A 20,508-nucleotide genomic window follows, 5' to 3' on the forward strand; every position below is an offset into this window, starting at 1 on the left:
ACCCTTCCATCCATCCATCCATCCATTCTACCCTTCCATCCAGGTAATATTCAATTTACCAGGCTGTATGCTAAGGCCAGGGCATGAGTTTGGGGACTCCAATTCTGATTCTCCTGCCTCTGTGAGTCCTTGAAAAAAATCTCCTGAGACACCTCCACTGACCCCTTCACTTCTACTAGAGTACAGTTTGAAAACCTCACTTCAGAAGTTGGGAACTACTTTGAAAAAAAATGCAAGTGCTCAGCCTGCTTAGTTGTATAATTATAAGGATTCCCAGTAGGGCTCTGAGTCTGGGTCTTGACCACTGGAGGCTCCTTTATCAACACTGATATTTTAGATCAATAACAGCTTCTATCCATCCATCAGCAGGTGGTGGGAAACCAATCAAGAATGTGAACTAGAGGCAGGGCTCTCTGGGAAAGGGCGGGCTTCCTAAAAGGGAGCAGGGAAGGGAGCCAACAGTCCCTCAGCTCCTGGGACTCTCTTTGCCCACGAAGCCCGAAGCCCTTGTGTAGTGATCCCACACCTTCGTGATCCGTGTGTGCTTCTGGATGCCTGATGTAGTGGGAAGCCCTTGTGGCATGGGGTTGTTTCAGTTTCCGAAGCATTTTCGACATGTACCTATCATATTCCCACTCGCCTTGTAAAACAAGCATTTTCGTTTAATACAGTGAGGTCTTTGTATTCCCAACAACAAACACATGGCCTGAGGCTCGCGGACACAACCTGCCTTTTTCTCCAACACTCTCCCCACCCCACCCCCTACCCTACTCTGTCCGCCCTTACAAAGCCCCGCGTCAGCAGAAATATCTGTTTACAAACAAGGGCTCCCAGAGAACAGTATCAGTAGCTCAAACAAACCTCTAAAACACGCCCCCAACTCTGTCCTTGGAATCCCTGCGAACAGCGTGTGTCACTGGCAGCAGCTTTTGTGGAAGCCTTCCTGCCTCTCCATCTTCCCATCTGTCTTCATGTCTGGCTTCCTCTGTCTCCTTCCACTTATTCATTAAAGCCGTAAGGATCCTGGACTGAAGAGACAGTTGGTTGCTGGCTTGCGCCTCATGGAGATCTGGGAAACAGAGCCCCGACAGGGAGCTGCTTGAACAGCAAGGCAGACCCAGACACATCCAGCCTGCGGTGTCATCTGAAGCAGAAGCTGATGGAAGAAGGATTATTAACTGGGTGGATGTAACAATCACATGATGATCACACAGCTCTAGATCATTTTTTGAGGATTATCAGCAACTGAAGCGGTTCTTTGGTTCCTCTCTCAAACTTGAGTCTGCTGTAGCTCCCTATTACCTACACATGGTAATGATAATGGCTAACATATTTAGCACAGAATGTGTGCCAGACACCGTTCTGAGGACTTTGCATGTATAAACTCTTTAACCCTCACAGTGACCCTCTGAAATAGGTACTGTTATAAAATCCCCGTTTTCCACATGAGAGAAATGAAGTACGGGAAAGTCAAGTGACTTGCTGAAGGTCACATGGCAAGTACTGAGCTGAATTGGTCCCCAGAGTCCTTGTGCTAACCATTCCACGCGTCTCTAGATCAGGTCAGAATTCCTTAGCTTCACATTCAAACTTCCTCCTCAAACATCATTTCCTACTGTAGCTTTTCCTCGTTCCTTTGGTCAGGATTCCTCAACCTCAGCAATGCTGACATTTTGGAATGGATAATTAGTTCTTTGTCGTGGGACTTTGTCCCGTGCCTTGTAAATGTTAAGCAGCATCCCTGGCCGCTACCCACTGGACACAGAAGGAGCCCCTCCTCCCTAGCTGTGATCAAAAATGTTCGCAGAAACCTCACCACATGTTCGCTGGTTGAGAACCATTGTCTCAGGTGGGTTCTTCTGATTAGACAGAATTATCTGGTGTTCTTAGAACACTATTCCCACCTCTGTGCTTTTTCACATTTGGTTTCCCCCTTGACTTTGCAGGGTCCTGGCCCCCCTCCCCATCAACCTTTTCTCTATTCCAGAGTCTTTCAGTTCCTCAACAGCTTTTACAGCCAGAGAGGAAATACTAGCCTGTCTGGGTTACTGATCTGCTTGTTTTTATGCTTTTTTGTTTAAAAAAGGGTCACCGATTCCAAACTTTCCATTTAAAATCCCCTGAAGATTCCGCCAGAGTCTTGAGTTAAAAGCTCAATTCATTCCACACGTTCAACATTGTTTATCAGCTCTACCTTGCATCAGGTCCCAGGCTAAGCGCTCGGAGGATGAAGTCGCAGGAGACACAGTACCTGCACCTCAGGAGTGTATGGGATAAACTCTTAGAGCTGGAGAGGAACTTAGAGGTCCACTCTCCACCCTCTCTCAGCTGAGTAGACGGGAAAACCAAGCCTCAGAAGGTAGATGATATCTGATCAAAGTCAACCAGAGGCCAAGATGAAGGTTGAGCTAGGTCATTCTCCACCTAGTGGAATAAAATTTAAATTCTGAAGTCCCAGTAAGCATCTAAATACCATTTATCCATCTGGAGTTTTAAACAGCTCCTTTGAGTTGAGTTATAATTCACAATTTTCTAGCGGATATTAAAACAATAGAAAATTCGTATCTGAAAAGTCTGTCAGCCCTCTTTTCAAAATTTTGCTTACATTCCACACTTTTCATTATAAGCTTTTAAGGCTGAATGGCTCCAGACTGCCAATGAGCACTGGACAGGGAGTCCTGAGACAGGAGTCCTGGTCCTTCCAGCTCCATGACTGTATGGATAAGAACACCATGAAATCCCTAGCTGACAATCCCTACCCGCCATGGACTCAGTTCCTCAAAACCCACCAAAGATTCCCTGTTGTCCATGGAATAAACTTCATTTCTCTTGGCGTGGCGTTCACAGCCCTTTGCAGTCCAGCCTCGTGCTTCCATTTCTATTACTCCAAACACTCTCAGTTCCATCAAATCAGATGTCTTCCCCATCTCCAGAGCCACCTTCCGGTGACTTCGCAGCTCTTGCCTTGGCTCATGCTTCACCTTTGGCTGGAAGGTCTTTGCCCAACCTCCCCCCCACCAAATTCCTTTTCCTCATGCAAGCCAGTTCTCGTGTCACTGGTCCAAGAAAACTTCTCGGAGCCTTCTTGTCCGAATCAAGTGTTCCTTCCGCTGAGCCCTTTGGCTTATACTTCTACTAGAACTTACCCTATTAAGCTTTATTTATTTATAATTAGATACTCTCCCTTGTCCCCATGCATCAGTTTTCCCGTCTGGGCTGCATAATTCAGAACTGGAGAATGTGAACTCTGGGGACTGATTGCCTGGGTTTGACTCCCACCTCCGTCATTTGCCAGTGAGTTACTCAGACGTGGGCAAGTTATTTGGGCTTCTCTGAGTGTCAGTTTTCTCGTCTGTAGAATGGAGGTAATTAATACCTCCCTGCTTGGATTACTGTGAAGGTTACCTGAGCTACCCCAGGCAGAGAGCTTAGCACGGTGCCTGGCACGCAGTAAATGCTTGCCACGCATCCGCTCTCATGCCCGCCCTGCAGTGGAGAGTAATTCCGGATGGCACCAGCCCGGCAAAGCAGGGATCTGCCTGTCTGGCCGCATCCCTTCCTTATCTCCCTTTGCCATCTCTCTCCCTGAAAGGCTCACCCCAGCCGTGCGGGCCAGGATGAGGTGATGGTAGGCTCGCCCGAGAGAGGAGCTTTTGTTTCCAGGACTCAGCCCACACTGTCTGGGGTGAGTTTTTACATAACATGCTGTGGGCCTCCATCAGTTATGAAGTTTACATCTTTGGGCTCGCCTGTGTAGGAACCTTCCCCATCCCTCTGAGCTCCTTGGATTGGCTGCATGTGCTCAGTGCCTCCTCTGGTGCTGTTCTGTCAGTTGGGACCCACCTTTCGTAGAGATGGACCCAAGGCCAACTCATCCAGGAGCTGTACTTGGTACAGTGCCTGAGGTCCACAGTACTTTCAAGGGGCCCATAAAAACTGCTTAATTTCTTTTAAAAATCAGAAGGAAAATGTCACTATAACAAGAATACACATGTAATAATGAACCCAACCTCTTGATTATATACATCTTGATACCAATACAATCATAATATATAATTTGATGCATTTAGGGAGGGAAGAGAAAATCCCCAGGGCCCGGGAATGTCACGGCGCAACCCTGGATAAAGGGAATTTGCCCAAGATCAGCAGTGCGTTAGGGGACTCTCAGGGCAGAAGTTCCTGTCATAGCCTTGCCAATTTAGAAATCTTTCCCTGCATTTTCAAGAAAAAGCCTAGAAGTGGTTTCACCACACTCTTCTTTCACAGATGAGAAAATGAGGCCGGAAATATCACAGCTTGCCTCTGGTCATGCAGCTTAGTCACACAGCAAACAGCTGCACTGATTTCTTGTTACTCTTTTCAGTATTTCACACAACCAAACCTAATGAGCACCGATGCCAACCTCCCAGTAGATAGATGGAAAATTGGAGGGCCAGGAAGTAGACGGGGCTTACCCAGCGTCACAAGGGTACCTAGTCCCGCCTCCACGTCAGGACTCTTGTTCCAATCCTATAAAGATGGTTCCAGACCTCAGTGTCTGCTCAAATCAGGTTTCTTCACAAGCCTTGGGAATATATTTCATTCGTTCATTCTTTCTTTCTTTCTTTCATTCTTTCATTCACTCATTCATCCATTCAGCAAATGTTTATTGGGTATTTATGTATGGATGGCTTAGAGGTAAACAGATGTGTCCTCTTTACGGTCACTTTCCCCATTTGTACAATCAGAATCGCCATTTCTTAGCGGGTTCTGGGAGAAGCTGATGAAGTAATAAAGATGCTTTGTACACTTTAAAACTTCAAGGAGGCTTAAGAATGCTTCCTGTATTGTCAAAACCAACAGAGTAAATCATCAATATGAGGAAGATGAAAATATGGACTCTATGAAGAAGTAAATATTCAACTAATTAGAAACACTTCCTGCTTATACTTACCCATAGAAAACATAAGGTGTTGGTGAAGCGCCTGGCTTTGGAGTCAGAGCTGGGTTCTAATCCTGTTTGTGTTATTATAAGTCAGATGACCTCTGCCCAGTCCATGTGACTCTAAGTCTCTATTTCCTCGCCCACAGAATGGGACCATGAGACCTTATCTCACAGAGTAGTTACAGGAATTCCATGAGATGGTGGACGTAAAGTTCTCGTTCATGGCACATCATAAATGGTGGCTCTGTTCATTTCTCAGGAGGTTCATGTGGCTTGGAGTGGCATTAGGACATACCAGGGTAATGATGCTAGGGGTAATGTCGGGAGGCAGGCGTGGTAATAGCAAGTCTTCCTAATTGCATAGTATCAGCTCTTACTGTATCTGTATCGCTTCAACAGGAGGACTGGCACTAGCCTTAGGGAAAAGCAGGTTTCTCACCAGAGGGTATAGCTCCATACCTTGAATGTCCAGCTGGCACCAGATACAGTGGATGCTCTGTGGATATGTGTTGAATGAATTAGTGAATGGATAGACTAATAAATCAGGCATGTTTCCTAAGGGAAAAGAAAAGCCTCTGACATCTCTAGGACTCTCTTGGGGTTAAGAGTACTGAGTAACTCCATGGGTTTCTGCAGTCAGTCCAGATCTTGCACCACTGGGTGGACAGGAAAGGGAGGTGGTCTGGGCTCACTCTAGGCTAGCACTGAGAAATGTCCAGAGGTGCAAAGGCCTTCTTCAGATGTTAAGAAGTTCTCTGATTCTGAAAGTATGAACAGAGTAGTAGCGATGTTGTGCTGGTGATTCACTCAGGAGGTTGGCTGTTAAAGGTCATTGAATGACCTTTAAGGGAAACTCTAGTCCTGACTCTACCTGATTCTGTGAATATCAAGGGTCAGCACTTGGGGCTGCTGTGAAGAATGCGGATGGCAGGAGGCACTGGTCCTTGTCAGTTTGCTGAAATGATGCCATTGTCTCTGAGGTTTAGTGAGTGAGCAGGGACAGCTTGTAGGCCCTCAAATCATCAGAAAGACCAAAGGTAGGCTGTCTTCTCCAGGGCAGCTCCAACACCAGCACCACTCAGTCTACCGGGGTCTGGTTCGTTCATGCTATGGCAACCTTTAAGGGTGAACAATGAAAGTACATGCCTCTCCGTCCTCCTCCTTTCTTCCTTTCCTCCTCGTCCTCTTCCTCTTCTTCCTCCTCCACTTCTTTCTTCTTTGTCTTTTTCTGCCTCTCCTCCTCCCACTTTCTGTTTTAAAGTTGATGTGCACCCATTTCAATGACAATGTGTGAAAAAGAGGGTGATGAACATGTCTCCCTGTTTCGGAGAACAGTGTCAGAAAGAAGAAGTTTTAACAGCACAGAAGAAGGAGGGAAAAAAAATAGTCCCAGTTCTGAGGAAAAGGAAGAGACGTTTATTATTAATAGCAATTAAAAAGTATAACTAACACTTAGCATGTGCTATGCAAATGAGTATTTGCATTCTCTTACTAAATCCTCAAAATGGCACTATGCCTTGAGTACTGTTATTATCAGTTTACAGTGAAGGAAACTATCAGGGAGGTGAAGGGATTTTGCCCAAGGCTACAGAACTAACAAGCAGCAGAGCTGGGATTCCAACAGATAAAACTCCACAGTACAAGTGCTTACTGCTTGTTATGTTGCCAGCATCCATGTGCCAAGTCTGGGTCCATTCATTATCTCAGTAGTTCCCCCTACAACCGGCAGACGTAAGGAGTACCGTCCCCAGTGTACAGGTGAGATGCCCTGACTTTCCCAAGTCATGCAGCTAATGGAATAGCAGAGCCAGCGTTTGAATGCACGTTTGCTGGCCTAGAAAACCCTGACCTTCCTGTGTCCACACAGCCTGCTTCCGTGTGAGCAAAGGAGGCAGGATGGAGAGTCGAGGTCCAGAGGGAAGCACAGGTTCACCCTAAGCCCTTAAGAGCACTTTGCCAAATGCATTATGTAAGTCTGTGTGTTAATACAGAGAATGGACTTTGGGAAATGTAGGCATACTCTCGTCAACCTTGCCTTACAACTGAGTGGCCTTAAATAGTTTACAAGGAAGTATGCGTATGTTTATTTCCTTTCTATCTCTCTCTCTCTCAAATCAGAAGAGACCTGTGAAGTATACAGGGTAAAGCTTTTTAATCCCTGGAATACACTTGGGAAAACAGACTCAGAGAGTCAGATGAGCTCATCCAAGGTCACACAGCTAGTGAAAAAAGCAAGTGGACCCATGTTATCAGGGGGGTTCCAGGTGATGGCTCCCAGCAGGGAAAGAGAATACAGGCAGAGAGCAGACACAGATGGCACCATGGATGCCAGTCAAGATGCTCCACCTCGTCCTGCAACGGGAAGTCTGGCCGCACATGTTCACCTGCACGGCCAACACATAGGAGACGACTGAACTAATCCAGACCTTGTGAATTGTTCCAAAGAGTCACTGTCACTCTTGATGCTCCAGCCTCTCTTACACCAGGAAACCAGGATGTCTAGAACTTAGTCCAGTTTGGATAAGCCTCCAGCCAGGTATGGTTTATTTCAAGCCCCCTCCTTCGCCCTTGGCCTAAGAGCAATCCTTCGGGCCAAGGTGGGCCTGGAGGGGTGAGGATGCCGAGGGGCAGTCACTCAGGTACCTGCCTCAGTGACATCCCTGCCCTCCTCCGAATGCCTGGTGCTGCGAGTCCTCCAGGGTCATCTTGGAGGTCCTCCCCCACAAATGAACCAAGAGCAGGGACCATGGGTATACTTAACCCAAATCTGTCTGTTTTAATCACCCTCCTTTAGACAGATAAAAGCTTTCCATAGGATTGCTCTCTCAAGCATTTCTCTGTGGCTTTGATACCAGCCATTAAATCATGGAAGGGAAAACAAAACCAAACCAAACAAAAAAAAAAGGACCAGCTCCAACCTTTAGCTTTTAAGTTTTTTTAACCTTCTGAAAGAAACCAGATTGTTGACCTAAATTCCCCCTTTCACCCCCACATCCTCTCACCTCTGTATTCCCATGGAGGATGTTCCCCAGCTAGTGGACATCCGACATCCTTAAGTTGGAGGGCCTCCTGCCCTCCTCCACCACCTTGCCTCCCTCACAGTAGGAACCAAGGCTGGGACGTCTAAAGGACCTGGGATCTCAGAGTCGCAGGGAGTCTGAGATGGAAGGGACCTCTGTCGCCATCTGGTGCAACTCTCCTGCCTCATAGGGGAGGCTTTGAGCATGCCCAGAGAATGGGGGCTGCTTGTCCACTGACCCACAGCAGCGAAGGGGCGCGGCGAAGGAGCACGGACACCTTGACCATGGGCTAAGAGTTATTCCCGCTGAAGGAAAGCATCTGGGAAGAGAGTTCTGGCTTTAGCGTCAGCCCGGCTGTGATCCCTCGCTCTCTTGCTGGGATCCTTGGAGGCAAATCATTTCGCTCCTCTGCACCTGTTTCCTTCTCTCTTGAGGGAACATCAGTAAAGCCCACTTCACTGGGTTATTATGAGCATTAAATGGGGGGTCTGTGCTTAGCAGGGAGACTGCTACCTAAAGGTCTGTAGCAAATGTTTATTTTTATTGTCATTACAGTTGTCCCTTGGTATCCACAGGGAACTGGTTCCAAGACCTGCCAAAATACCCAACAGATACCAAAGTCCACAAATGCCTGAGTCCCCTGTATAAAATGAGGTAGTATTGGCATATATATAGTCTAGGCACATCCTCCTGTACACTTTAAGCCATTTCTAGATTACTTTTAATACCTCATACAATGTAAATGCCATGTAAATTGTTGCCAGTGCATGGCTGATTTAAATTTTGCTTTTTGGAACTTTCTGAAATGTTTTTTCAGACATTTTTGATCTGCAGTTGGTTGAGTCCATGGATGTAGAACCTGCAGACTGGAGGGCCAACTGTTTTTATTTGAAAATGCTACTTCGTCACAGGCAGAAATGACCCAGGAAGAGTTTTTTTTTTCTCCCCTTTCACATCCACTCTCCCAATGAGAGGAAACAATAATACAAACTTGATATTAATTGTCATTCTTTGCTAATTATTCTCCCTACCTAGATAGTGATGAAAGAAAGTCAAATGTCATCAGAGCTAATTTTGTGTTGCATTAAGCCATTTCCGGGAAACATCCTGGGAGAGGGGGAACAGGATGGAGGCAAAACTGAGGTCCTGTTTATCTGTGGGGGGATTGAACTGGAAATCAGGAGTCTTAAATTCCAGTCTTTCCTACCAGTTAGTGCTGTGTGACCTTGGGCAGGTAACCTCACCTCTCTGAGTCTCAGTTTTCTCATCTGTAAATAGCACTTATTGTACAAGGTTGCTGTGAGGCTTGTATGAGGCACCTTGGCCCAGAAGCAGCTCTGTACATGCTCGACACACAGCAGGGGCTTCAGAAATGCACATTCAGGCTGGAACACAGGGCCCCTCCCTATGTAGCCTCCTAGCACACCTAGCCCTGCTCACAGTAGGAACTGAGTAAGTTGAGGCAATGCATTGTAACCAGAGAAGGATTCTGAACTGGGTCCAAAGCAGTGAAAGATTTGAGGGAAATTTCAGTGGGAGAGTCTAGAAAATTTGTTGAACAACGGTATTATAGTTTTCTGGGGTTACCGTAACAAAGCCGCACAGACTGCATGGCTTTAACAAAAGAGATTTATTTTCTCACAATTCTAACGCCTAGGAGGCTGAGATCAAGACGTCTACAGGGCTGGGTTCTTCCGAGGCCTCTGTCCTTGGCTGGGAGATAGCTGTCTTCTCCTCCCTGGGTCTTCACGTCATCTTCCCTTTGTATCTGAATCTCCTCTTCTTATAAGGGCAACAGTCGGATTAAGACCCACCCTAATGACCTCTTTTTAACATCATTATCTCTTTAGAGACCCTGTATCTAAATAAGTTCCCTTCTGAGGTTGTAGGGGCTAGGACTTCAACCTGTGAATTTGGGGAGGAGGGGGCATAGTTCAGCCTGTAGCAGATGGAAAGGAAAATGGAGTGTGACAGCAGCCTGGAAGAAAACTTGGAGAAAAAGACACTGCGGTATAGAGCCTGGACACTGGAACAAAGCTGGGTCAGAAAGGCAAGGAGGCTGGGGTTGGAGGCTCGGATGCTGAGGGACAAGGCCAGGAAGGTGTTGTGGATTCCAGATGGACAAGCGTGCCCAGGCAGACCTGGAGTCCCAGTGAAGTGGGGCAAGCCAAGTACTACAACAGTTAAGCACTGGTAATAAAGAACCATTGACTCTTAGTCCATTATTTTTTAGGCCCAGGCAGAAGAATGACACAGAAAGCAGCCTCCTGACTGGCAGTTCAGTTCGACGTGCTTGTGTTGGTGCTGTGGGTCTTACAGGAGTATTTTTGGAGGGGACCGTGTCTTCCAACAGCCCACAATAAAGTGTTTGGCGCTCGACGCTTAATGCAGTGATGTAATTAAGAACCTGGGCCTGGGACTCCTATGGACGTGGATTCTAAGCTGTGTTGCTTTGGACAAGCCTCTCCCTTTCTGAGTCTCTGTCTTCCCTGAAGAATGGGCTGTCTTGATAGTTTTGTTGTGAAGATTAAGTAAGAGAATTCATGTAGAGCACATGGCATTTAGTAAGTTCTAAATAAAGAGTAATGTGCTCATATAAAGAACATAGCAGTAAGGAAATGCCCCTCCCCCCTTCCTCCCTTTATTTTATGCTTCCAATGACAAACTTTATGGAGCACCTGCAAGGTACCGGATGCTGTGTTCGATGCTGGGCATTTAGAAAGGAATCCAACAGACATATGACTTGGGGAAACAGACAAGGAGTAATTACAAAAGTGGGGAGTTTGCAGACAGGGAGGAGTATGGTGAACATGTGGGAGGAAGACTTGTCTGTACCTGGGGTGGACTGGCGTGGCCACACAGCTCTGCCCCGGGGTAGGGCGGGTACAGTGGCCCTGAGAGGGGACCCCAGAGCCCAGTGAATTCTCCCAGTACGGCCCTCGTGTAGGTGTTAGACTACCTTCCAGCCTTCTACCTTTGGACTCGCCTCCTTCTTCCATGCTTTTCATCTCTGGGGTGAGATGAGAGAAAACAGAGGCAATAAAAACAAATAAATATCAAGCTTCTGGGGGACCTGAAGCCCTTTTCACAGCAAGCCTACCTGCAGGAGGCCAGGGGCTCATTAGATGCCGACTGCCCTGGGCTCTGCTTCTCATCCACCAGGTGCCCCGGACGCCTCGTAGGCTTGTCAGTGGGCTCTGGCACCTTCACTGTCTGCTTCCGGTGCTTCTTGCTTTGAGGCAGGTTTAGGCTAGTCAGATGTAGACTGGTTGCAGGATTGCCTCTGGCCTTCTATCCTGCCCGGCAGGGATGTGTCCCTTGTGATGGACCTCTGGTACCACGCAGATGGTGCCAACTTCAGACGAAGTCTCACTGCTTCTTTCGCTCCATCTCTGTCTTCCTGGAGAACCATGGGGCCGGCCGGGATGGAGGTGTGGTGGGGTACACCCGTGTCCTCAGAGAACACAGTTCCATGTCTGGTGTGTAGATACACAGAGGACAGATCCTCTAAGCATGCAGGAATTAGGGGTGACATGAGGCATCCAATTCAAATCAGCATGTAATGTTGAAGCATCTCCTACTTACAAGGAGCCATTCTAACAGTGAACAAAAGAGCCCTTAAATTGTAGCGGGGGATCATTTAATCCTAACCCCTCCTTTTTCGGAGAAGGGAAATGAGGCCAGGCAGCATAAGAGGTGGTGTGACTTGTCCCCGGCAAGGTCATCGAGCAGGCTGAACCCACATCTCTGGTTCCAGATCCCTGGTTCTGGGCTGGTGGTACAGCGGTGCCTCCCTCCCAGCCCCCTGAAATGTGACTACTGTTGATTACGTTATTTTCACACAGAAATAAATCCCCATCACCGCCACACACCCCCACCCCCACCTCACCCCATCCCTATTGAAGTGCCGTGATTTCCTTTCACCACTAACACTCCAGGTAAATATTTCCCTCTGAGCTTCTGAAGCCACTGCTTCAAGGTTCTCATTTCCCTTAATGTATTTCCTCTTGGTTCCACTGAAAACCCTCTCTGTGCCCTTCCTCCCTGCCTCCTGGGGCCAAGCCATCTCTTAGTCCTCTGCTCTGTGTCGTGGAGTCTGGCGTTTCTCACTGCTTCCCTCTCCTCTCACAGCTGCAGATAGAGGTGGCTGGAGCCTGGGTCCCGAGCCCCGGGAAGGTTCTGAACTGAGGGCATCCTACAGATGTGTAAACATTTTACCTTGCTCACCCAGCCAGCCGCCTTCCAAAGGCAACAGGAAAACCAGGACTGAGAGCCCCTGGCAAAATAAAAACCTGCAGAGGGAGAGGGAGAGGGAGAGGGAGAGAGGGAGAGAAAGACAGGGAGAAAGGATCCTGTTTCAGATGTTAATTTTCTCATTAGAAGAATTTTCTGTTCAAGGGGTAGGGGTTCACCGGGGGAGGAAGAGAAGGTGAGCCAAGCAGTGGGCTCCTGGGCACAAGGGCGGGGTCTGTGTTCTGATGGCTCCCGCCTGTAGCCAGCAGCAGCAGATCTGGGGTAACTCATTCCAAATCTGGAGTCAGAGCTTTGGCCTTGGAGAGGTCAGTGCGGAGGCAGCTTTTAACATGCGAGTCTCATAATAGTAGCGAAGCCAAAGGGGATTTATGATCTCTAAGTATGGTCTGACAGTAGAGTTGGGGAGGACTTGTGCTTTTTCGAACCCTCATCCTACTAGCTCTTGATACATCCGTCAAGATGCCTTTAGGGTCCCCTCTCTCTCTGGCATTTCTGTATTTTGTTTTTAGTCATTTTCCACTTTTCATCCTTGACATCACTCCCAGACCCTCCAGCGTCTTAAAAATGAACTCCCATTCAGACAGCCGCTGTATGCCAAGGATGGCACATCCACTGTGTCTTTTAAGTACGACAACATACGTAAAGAGAGCTACAGATGAGGGAATTAAGATCCACGAGATGAAGTGATTTGCCCGAGATGTGCGGCCAGGAATAGCTGTCATCAGAATTACCCCAAGTCCAAAGAATCTGCTCTTTCTGCCTGAGCAAGGGCACTTTCTGTCTTCTGACTCTCTCTGTCTTTCAGCCAGGGAGACGTAAATTAGTGCCTTTGACTCGGTTTGTCCTTTCCTCTTCTCCCACTCTATTTAGAATCATTCGTGTGCTCATTCATGAGACGTAAGTGTAAGCTGAGTGCCTGCTGTGTGCCAGGCATAGTGCAAGGTGCTCGACAGGGTACAGGTGACCCAGACAGAGTCATCACTCAAGAAGCATCCAGTTTAGGGGGGGACTCCAAACCAGAGAGCATGTGTCTTGTTTCCCGAAAGTAAGATGCATTCAGAGAAGAGAATGATTATTCCTCACAGGGCTGTTGGGGAGCTTCTTGGGAGAGGCGGTTCTGTTTTAGCCGTTGGGAAGTCTGGGGACACGGAAAATCAGACTTGGACCAAGCACACGAGAGGAACCTCATCCAGTCCCCTCCCTTGCCAGGTAAAGAGCCAAGACCCGGAGGAGGTACTCGGTGCTTCATCAAGGTGTGAGAGCAGGTTGCCTTTGCAGGGGGCTCTGGCCGTTACCTGAAGGACTGTGGGACAGGAAGTGGTAGGAGAGGTGCAGGCGGACTTAGGGGCTTGGCGAAAGCTACCATCCACGTCAGCTGCTAACAAAGAGATTCACACAAATTCTGAGGCCCCGTTGCCCACAAAGGGGGACAGACTGTGTAGGCCTCCTCGATTGATTTTACTGGACGCTCTCCATGCTCATTTGATGAGTGCTCATGGCAGACACACACTCAAAGTTATGGTGACCGCAACGATTCTTCAGCTGAGAGCAGGGACTGTCCTTCTAAATAAGCATCTTTTATTCATTCTTGTTTCCCTCTCTTCCTCCTCCCACCTGGTCTCATACATCATCTGACACTTAAAATACACTCTTAATTAGAAAGGCCTCTTCCCCATCCAACAGCCTGTCTGTGCCAAGGACACTGGGTATATTCCAGAAAGGATGAGAATGGGGTTGGTGAGTATAAAGATAATTAGATCCAGAGAGAATCTGCTTAGCAACTTCCTAGGGTTCCCAGAGTAAGTCTAGAGACATGGAGCTTGGAACTTTCCCAAACACTCAGCTAAAAGGGACAGCCCCAGGCAGGTGATTTGATCCAGACAGATCGCTGGTAGCGCTGATGAGGGAGATGGACGTTCCATAGAGTTAGTACATAGGACAGTGAATCCCAGGGTCTGATGGATCTAGGATCCACTTAACCAACCAGTTGACCTTAAACCCATCCATCTCTTTACCTCCATCAATTTCTGTTTCCTCTTCTGTTAACTTAGTATCACCACCTTGGGGGTGCTCCGTAGATTAAAGGAATTAACGCATGCACAGACCGTAGCACGATGCCTGACCTGGCACAGCGGCTTGGAAAATTTAACTTAATGAAGGAGCCCCCAACGTCTTTTTATGTTAAGAGGATGCTTTTATTATTATTATTATTATTATTTTTAATATGAGCATTAGTGTTAAAAGAATAACAAGCTAAACTGGGTCTCAGGAAATGTGTCGCTGACTCTCTGTAACCTGACAAATGCCTTCCTTTCCCTGGGTCTCAACTTCCTCACCTTTCAAGTGAAGGAATTGGAGGTGGCCATCTTTAAGCCCTTCCAGCTCAGATAGTGAGCGTGTCTGCCTTTCTTTGGGGGTGATGTCAGGGCTAGCCAGGACCCCTGTTACGGTCAGAAGCTTTACTGCGAGCTTTGCAGCCCTTGGCCCTCACTTCTCCAGGCAGTTTTCCCGACAGCTCTCCACCACTGCTCACTGATGAGTGTTGGGGGCTGATGCTATGGTGGCTGGAGTCAGGACTGTCCTTCGAAATGAGCATCTTCTATTCATTATCACCTCCCTTTTCCTCTCTCACCTCCTCCTCTCACCACCGATGTCGTCCTACACTTACATTATGCTCTTAATGAGAAGGTCCTCTTCCTTATTCAACAGTTCGGCAAAATCAAAGGTTTACATTTTAATTATTATTCTTGCTGTGGTTTTCTTTAGCTCAAGCACCCACTCTGCAAACAAATGTCTTTCTTGGTTTTTTGTTGTTGTTGTTATTTATTTAGTTAGTTTTGGGGGGGGTAATTAGGTATTAGATATTTAATTTTTTTTTAATGGAGGTACTAAGGATTGAACCCAGGACCTCATGCGTGCCAAGCATGCAATAGACCACTGAGCTATATCCTCCCCTCTCAAATGTCTTTTATGCCCCATACTCAGAAATCAATAAAAGTGAAACCAGTTGGGTTGAAATTGTGACGAGAACCTCCCAAAGGCAACTGAGCTGTGTTCTCCGTTCCTCTAGCCCTTGCCCTGCCATAGGGTTGGTCCCAGAGGCTCTGTTAGTAACTGCCAGGATCCCATAGAGGACAGTTTGAAAATTCCTGGTCTAGAACATCCTGATATAAATTTTATCAGAGAGAAATAACTTACCCCTCTCCCTCTTCCATCCTTTATTGACTCATCTTTCTCTTTTGGGGCCACATAGGGCTATATGACAAATGTTCTTATGCCTCACGTGACCGAGGATGGGTCGTGGGCATTCACACCGTCAGTGACCAAGGCAACAGAGACCCACGCTACTTTTTCTCCTTGAAGACAGACCGGGCCCGGCAAGTGACCACCATCAATGCCCACCACAGCTACCTTCCAGGCCAGTGGGTCTACCTGGCTGCCACCTACGATGGACGTCTGATGAAGCTCTATGTGAATGGCGCCCAGGTGGCAACCTCTGGGGAGCAGGTGGGTGGCATTTTCAGCCCACTGACGGAGAAGTGTAAAGTCCTCATGCTGGGAGGCAGCACCCTGAATCACAACTACCGGGGCTACATGGAGCGCTTCAGCCTGTGGAAGGTGGCCAGGACGCAGCGGGAGGTCCTGATGGACATGGAAACCCACGGCCTGCACACTCCTCTACCTCAGCTCCTCCTCCAGGAGAACTGGGAGGATGTGAAGCGCGCCTGGTCCCCCATGAAGAACGGGAGCAGCCCCCGCGTGGAGCTCAGCGGCGCCCCCGGCTTCCTGCTGGACACAAGTTTGGAGCCTCCGCTGTGCGGGCAGACGTTGTGTGACAACGCCAAGGTCATCGCCAGCTACAACCAGCTCCCACGGTTCCGCAGGCCCAAGGTGGTGCGCTACCGCGTGGTCAACCTTCGCGACGACGGCGGCGAGAACCCCACCGTCAGCCGCCAGCAGATCGACTTCCAGCACCGGCAGCTGGCCGAGGCCTTCAAGCACTACAACATCTCCTGGGAGCTGGAGGTGCTCGAGGTGAGCAACTCGTCCCTGCGCCACCGCCTCATCCTGGCCAACTGCGACATCAGCAAGATCGGGGACGAGAACTGCGACCCGGAGTGCAACCACACGCTGACCGGCCACGACGGCGGGGACTGCCGCCACCTGCGCTACCCCGCCTTCATGAAGAAGCAGCAGAACGGGGTGTGCGACCTGGACTGCAATTACGAGCGGTTCAACTTCGACGGCGGGGAGTGCTGCGACCCCGACATCACTGACGTCACCAAGACCTGCTTCGATCCCGACTCTCCCCACAGGTAAGTAAGGGAGCCCAACTCCTCCCACTTCCATCCCTGCGCACCTGACGCCCAGTGGGGTTCCCGGAATAATCCGGTTCACACAGCTGCACCAAGGAATCACGGGGACCTAAGCAAGTTTAGTCCGTTACAAAAAATATGTATTGAGAGCCTCCTGTGGGCTAAGAGGGAAAACTCAGGACCCTGTCTTCTCAGAAAGCTGAGTGTAAACTGGATGACCTGGGCTGAGTGCAAATAGCTGTGGTAAAGTTAGAGCCGAGATGAAATACAGTTTCAAATCCAGTTACTGGGTCACACTAGCCACATTTCAGAAACTCAGTAGCCACCTGGTGCTACTGGCTACCATACCGGACAGAGCCATATGAACACTTCCATCATGGCAGAGCATTCTTCGGGCAGTGCTGCTAAAGCTGGCATGGGCTGGGGCCAGACAGTGCTGGGTTCAGATCTCAGCAATCCCATTTCCTCACTTTGTGACCTCTTACAAGCTATTCCCTCATCTGTAAAATGGGAATCGTCAAGGTACCTACTTTGTCAAGCTGCTTCTCAGACTGAGAGAGGGTACGTCAAGCACATGTCTCCTTGGGGCTGGCAGGTCATTCACCCTCAATAAGTGTGTCTGTCTTGTACAATGTAAGGTAGTGCGCACTGGGTGTAGGGAGTGCCATGGGAGGTCAAAGAGAAGCAGCTGACTTGCTGCTTGACTCTTTGGGGGAAAGCTTAGCTACAGTTTGGACATCCCAGATTGATTTAGGGGAGAATGGAGGATGCTCAAGGCAGAGGAACCAGCAACCCCAAAGAAAAACCCAAAGGCGAACCCATGGGTGGTCTGTGTTTGATGTGGGACCCAGGAGAACTAGTTCTAAGCCGGTGAGACAGTCCGCATCCGCTTTCCTGACTCCCCAGGTTCACAGTGAACTTTTCTATTCTGTCCACCTCACAGGACCCTGGACTTGCTGATGGCTCGAGCACATTTGCCGACCTCTGCAGGTTTTCTGCTGACTCTTCTCTTTACGTCTCTCTCAAAAGAGCAAGGGCCTCCCATGCACAGACAAAATACCTATGTGCAAAGGAATGGCAATGCTGGCAGGAGGATGTCAGGCCTGGCACCAGGCCAGAGAGCATGTCAGCTCAGCCTCCTGGCACCAGGCGGGCTCCTGGACCCTCTCACCTTGGCTCAGAGTCAGGAGCAGCCAGTGTGGGAAGAAGCCTTGGTGTGTGGCCAGTTCCTTCCAGGTCATGATGCACTTTCATCTCTGCTGTCCTTTGGGCTTTGACAGGATTTGGTGAGGAGGACAGGACTGAGTTAGCATTTGCTCTTGACTGACGGGGAAACAGAGAGCCTTAGAGAGTGAAATGACTTGGCCAAGATCATGGGTCAGGAAAGCCATTCGGCTAAATCAGGACTGTAAGTCTTCTGAGATTAATGCAGTGTGTGCTCTACTGAGCTGGACTCCCAGGAGTTACTGGTATGCCCAGGCAGAGTGGGCGTGGGGGAGGGCACAGGGCCACGAGTAGCTAAAAGTCATTCGTCCATTCTTTCATTCATTCATTCATTCATTCTTGCAACAATTGTCTATTCAGCTCCTACCAAGTACCAGGAAGGTGGGTACTCTCAGCTGTTTTGCTGAAGGAAATCCAGGATTCAGAACAGGGAAGACATTTAGCTAATAATTGGAGAGCTTGGATTCAAATCCAGGTCTGTTGACTACAGAGCTCCCACTGAAGGGGGGTATTTTTAAGTCCAAGGAGCAATAAGAGGCAGAGTCAAAGGACAGGGGTGACAGGCAGGGTGACAGGCAGGGTGGCTTTCCTAAAGCCTTGGGAGAAAACTGCTGAGTATGATTGGGTCAGGACCGAGGTCAGCTGCCCTCTGCAGCGGTATGCTGTGCTGGGGTGGTGGGGCCCCAGGTCCCAGATAGCTCGCAATCAGCAGACAGAGGGCTGGCAGGCTCCCACGGCCTCCTCTTTTCTGAGTCACGGGATTGAGAGCCCAGAATGACTGTGAGCCGCCATGTGCCAGTGCTGTGACCGCTCACGCCAGGGCCTGTTTGTTTGCTAGCTGGAAAGTCGTGTGCCCTGGGTGAGCCCCACCAGGAACGTGTTACCTCCTGATGAAGCTGGGGATGACAACGTTCTGGCCGAATCAGCTCTCCTGCGTGCAGAGAGAAACCTGTGGAAGTTCGCAGAGAAATACTTGCTTTGCAACTTAAAAAAAAAAAAAATGGAGGGAGGGAAAGAGGGAGGAAGAAATGAAGGAAGGGTGGAAGGAAGGAAAGAAGGAAGGAAGGGAGGAAAGGAGGAAGGGAGGAAAGGAGGAAGGAAGGGAGGGAGGAAGGAAAGGAAGGAAGGGAGGAAGGAAGGGAGGAAAGGAGGAATGAAGGGAGGGAGGAAGGAAGGGAGACAGGCATCTATAATAGAAGCAGTGAAAATTAAATTGATATTGTCTAGGTGACTTTCAGTGAATTCTCACTCAGAGTGTGCTCCTGCGTTGCCTGCCTCTCTTTCTCTTCCTTCCTTCCTTCTTTCCTTCCTTCCTTCCTTTCTTTCGTTCTTTTTTTCTTTCTTTCTTTCTCCCCTCCTCCCTCTCTCTCTCTCTCACTCTTTCTTAATGGGTAAAGACAAAAAAGACAGTAGTTAAATTACCACTTTTCAATCTATGGTGAAGAACCAGTTTAGTTTTGTTTTGTTTCCTATGCGTTGCAAACTGATACTTTTGCAATCTGCAGCAAAAGTGAATTGCTATAACAGAAAACAGCACGAGAATGGTCAGGCAGTGCCAGAGTTCTTAAAGGTTCCTGAAGGCTGACTCTCCATTTCTGCGCTCACTGCTGTAGACTAGTAAGAACCCATTTGTGCGCTGCTTACTTTGAATAGCACTCATTAAAATTCATCATTTTGATAATGTAGATAGCAGTTCCCTTGAGTAAAAGAAGATCCACCAGTCTTGCAGCTGGGCAGATTGGCCAAGTCCATCTAAGAACTGCCATTTCTTCTAACACATTTGAACTCATTGTTTATCTACAAGTCCTTGGGTCCCTTAGTCCATGTTTGTGTTTATAGGAGAGCACCCAGTCTAGCAGAAGGCTGCAGAAGACATCGAAATGGTCAGACCTAGAAATATCTTCAGAGATCATTAGGTCCAAACCGCCTTTCCCCCATAGAGGGAAGCTGTGTCTGAAGCTCACATGATCCATTTGTGGGCAAACTGGGGTTAAGGATGCTCTAGATCTCTGAGTCCTGGTCCCAGGTCTGCTGTGGCCCAGCTTCTGAGAGCTGACCTGCGTTCTTGCCATGCCCAGATACCTGCCCCTCGCCTTCTTTCCCCACTCTCTTCTTCTTCCCAAATATCCCTGAGAGTTTGCGATTATGAAGTGCTGAGTGAGGGAATTCAGAAGACACTCGGATAAGGGCCATAGTTTCCAAGAACCACTGCAGAACTATTCGAGCTACACTGGCAGCGAGTTTCCTTATTAAGAGACGATGATAAAGACAGCCAAGGAGCATCTGCGCAAAGGAGGGGACAGAGGCAGCGGGGGGCCAGGGGCTGTGTCGTAGAACCACTCGAAGACGCTTGGCCTGGATGAGAAAATTCTCACGAGGCCATGCCCTTAAGGGCCGCGACGCATGTACTTCAAGTCTCTAAAGGCCTGTCCTGTGGAAAAGGGAGCAACCCTTGGCCATTCTCTGCCGTCCTGCAGATGAGCCAGTGGGGCAGAACTTCACCTGAGGCCATCAGAATTGTCCACAAACAAGCTAGAATATGTTTCATGCATCTTTTTACAAGTGAGATGGAAGACCTGGATATTAATAGAAATCCCCAGTATGAGGAAATCCAGGGGCAGTTGACACTTTGGGCTGTACACACCCCACTGTGAGAGGATATTGCAACACACCCCCCGAGTTCCTGCTTGGACCCCTCCAGACCACAAGTTCTGGCACTGCTAGGTGAACTTCACCTTTGTCCTTGGATATCTATTCATATGGATCAGGA

At 48.6% G+C, this 20,508-nt stretch overlaps 1 protein-coding gene across 1 annotated transcript in view; it reads left to right on the plus strand.

The window, feature by feature from the left end:
• Positions 1-20,508, plus strand: part of PAPPA (pappalysin 1) — a 230,519-nt gene that overhangs the window by 17,525 nt on the left and 192,486 nt on the right. Inside the window, exon 2 of the mRNA XM_032478289.1 lies at positions 15,452-16,514. Within this exon, the coding sequence (XP_032334180.1) occupies positions 15,452-16,514 (1,063 nt within the window). The remainder of the gene's footprint in view (positions 1-15,451; positions 16,515-20,508) is intronic.

This window comes from Camelus ferus, chromosome 4 (genome assembly GCF_009834535.1).
Source record: "Camelus ferus isolate YT-003-E chromosome 4, BCGSAC_Cfer_1.0, whole genome shotgun sequence".
NCBI classification, from domain to species: Eukaryota; Metazoa; Chordata; class Mammalia; order Artiodactyla; family Camelidae; genus Camelus; species Camelus ferus.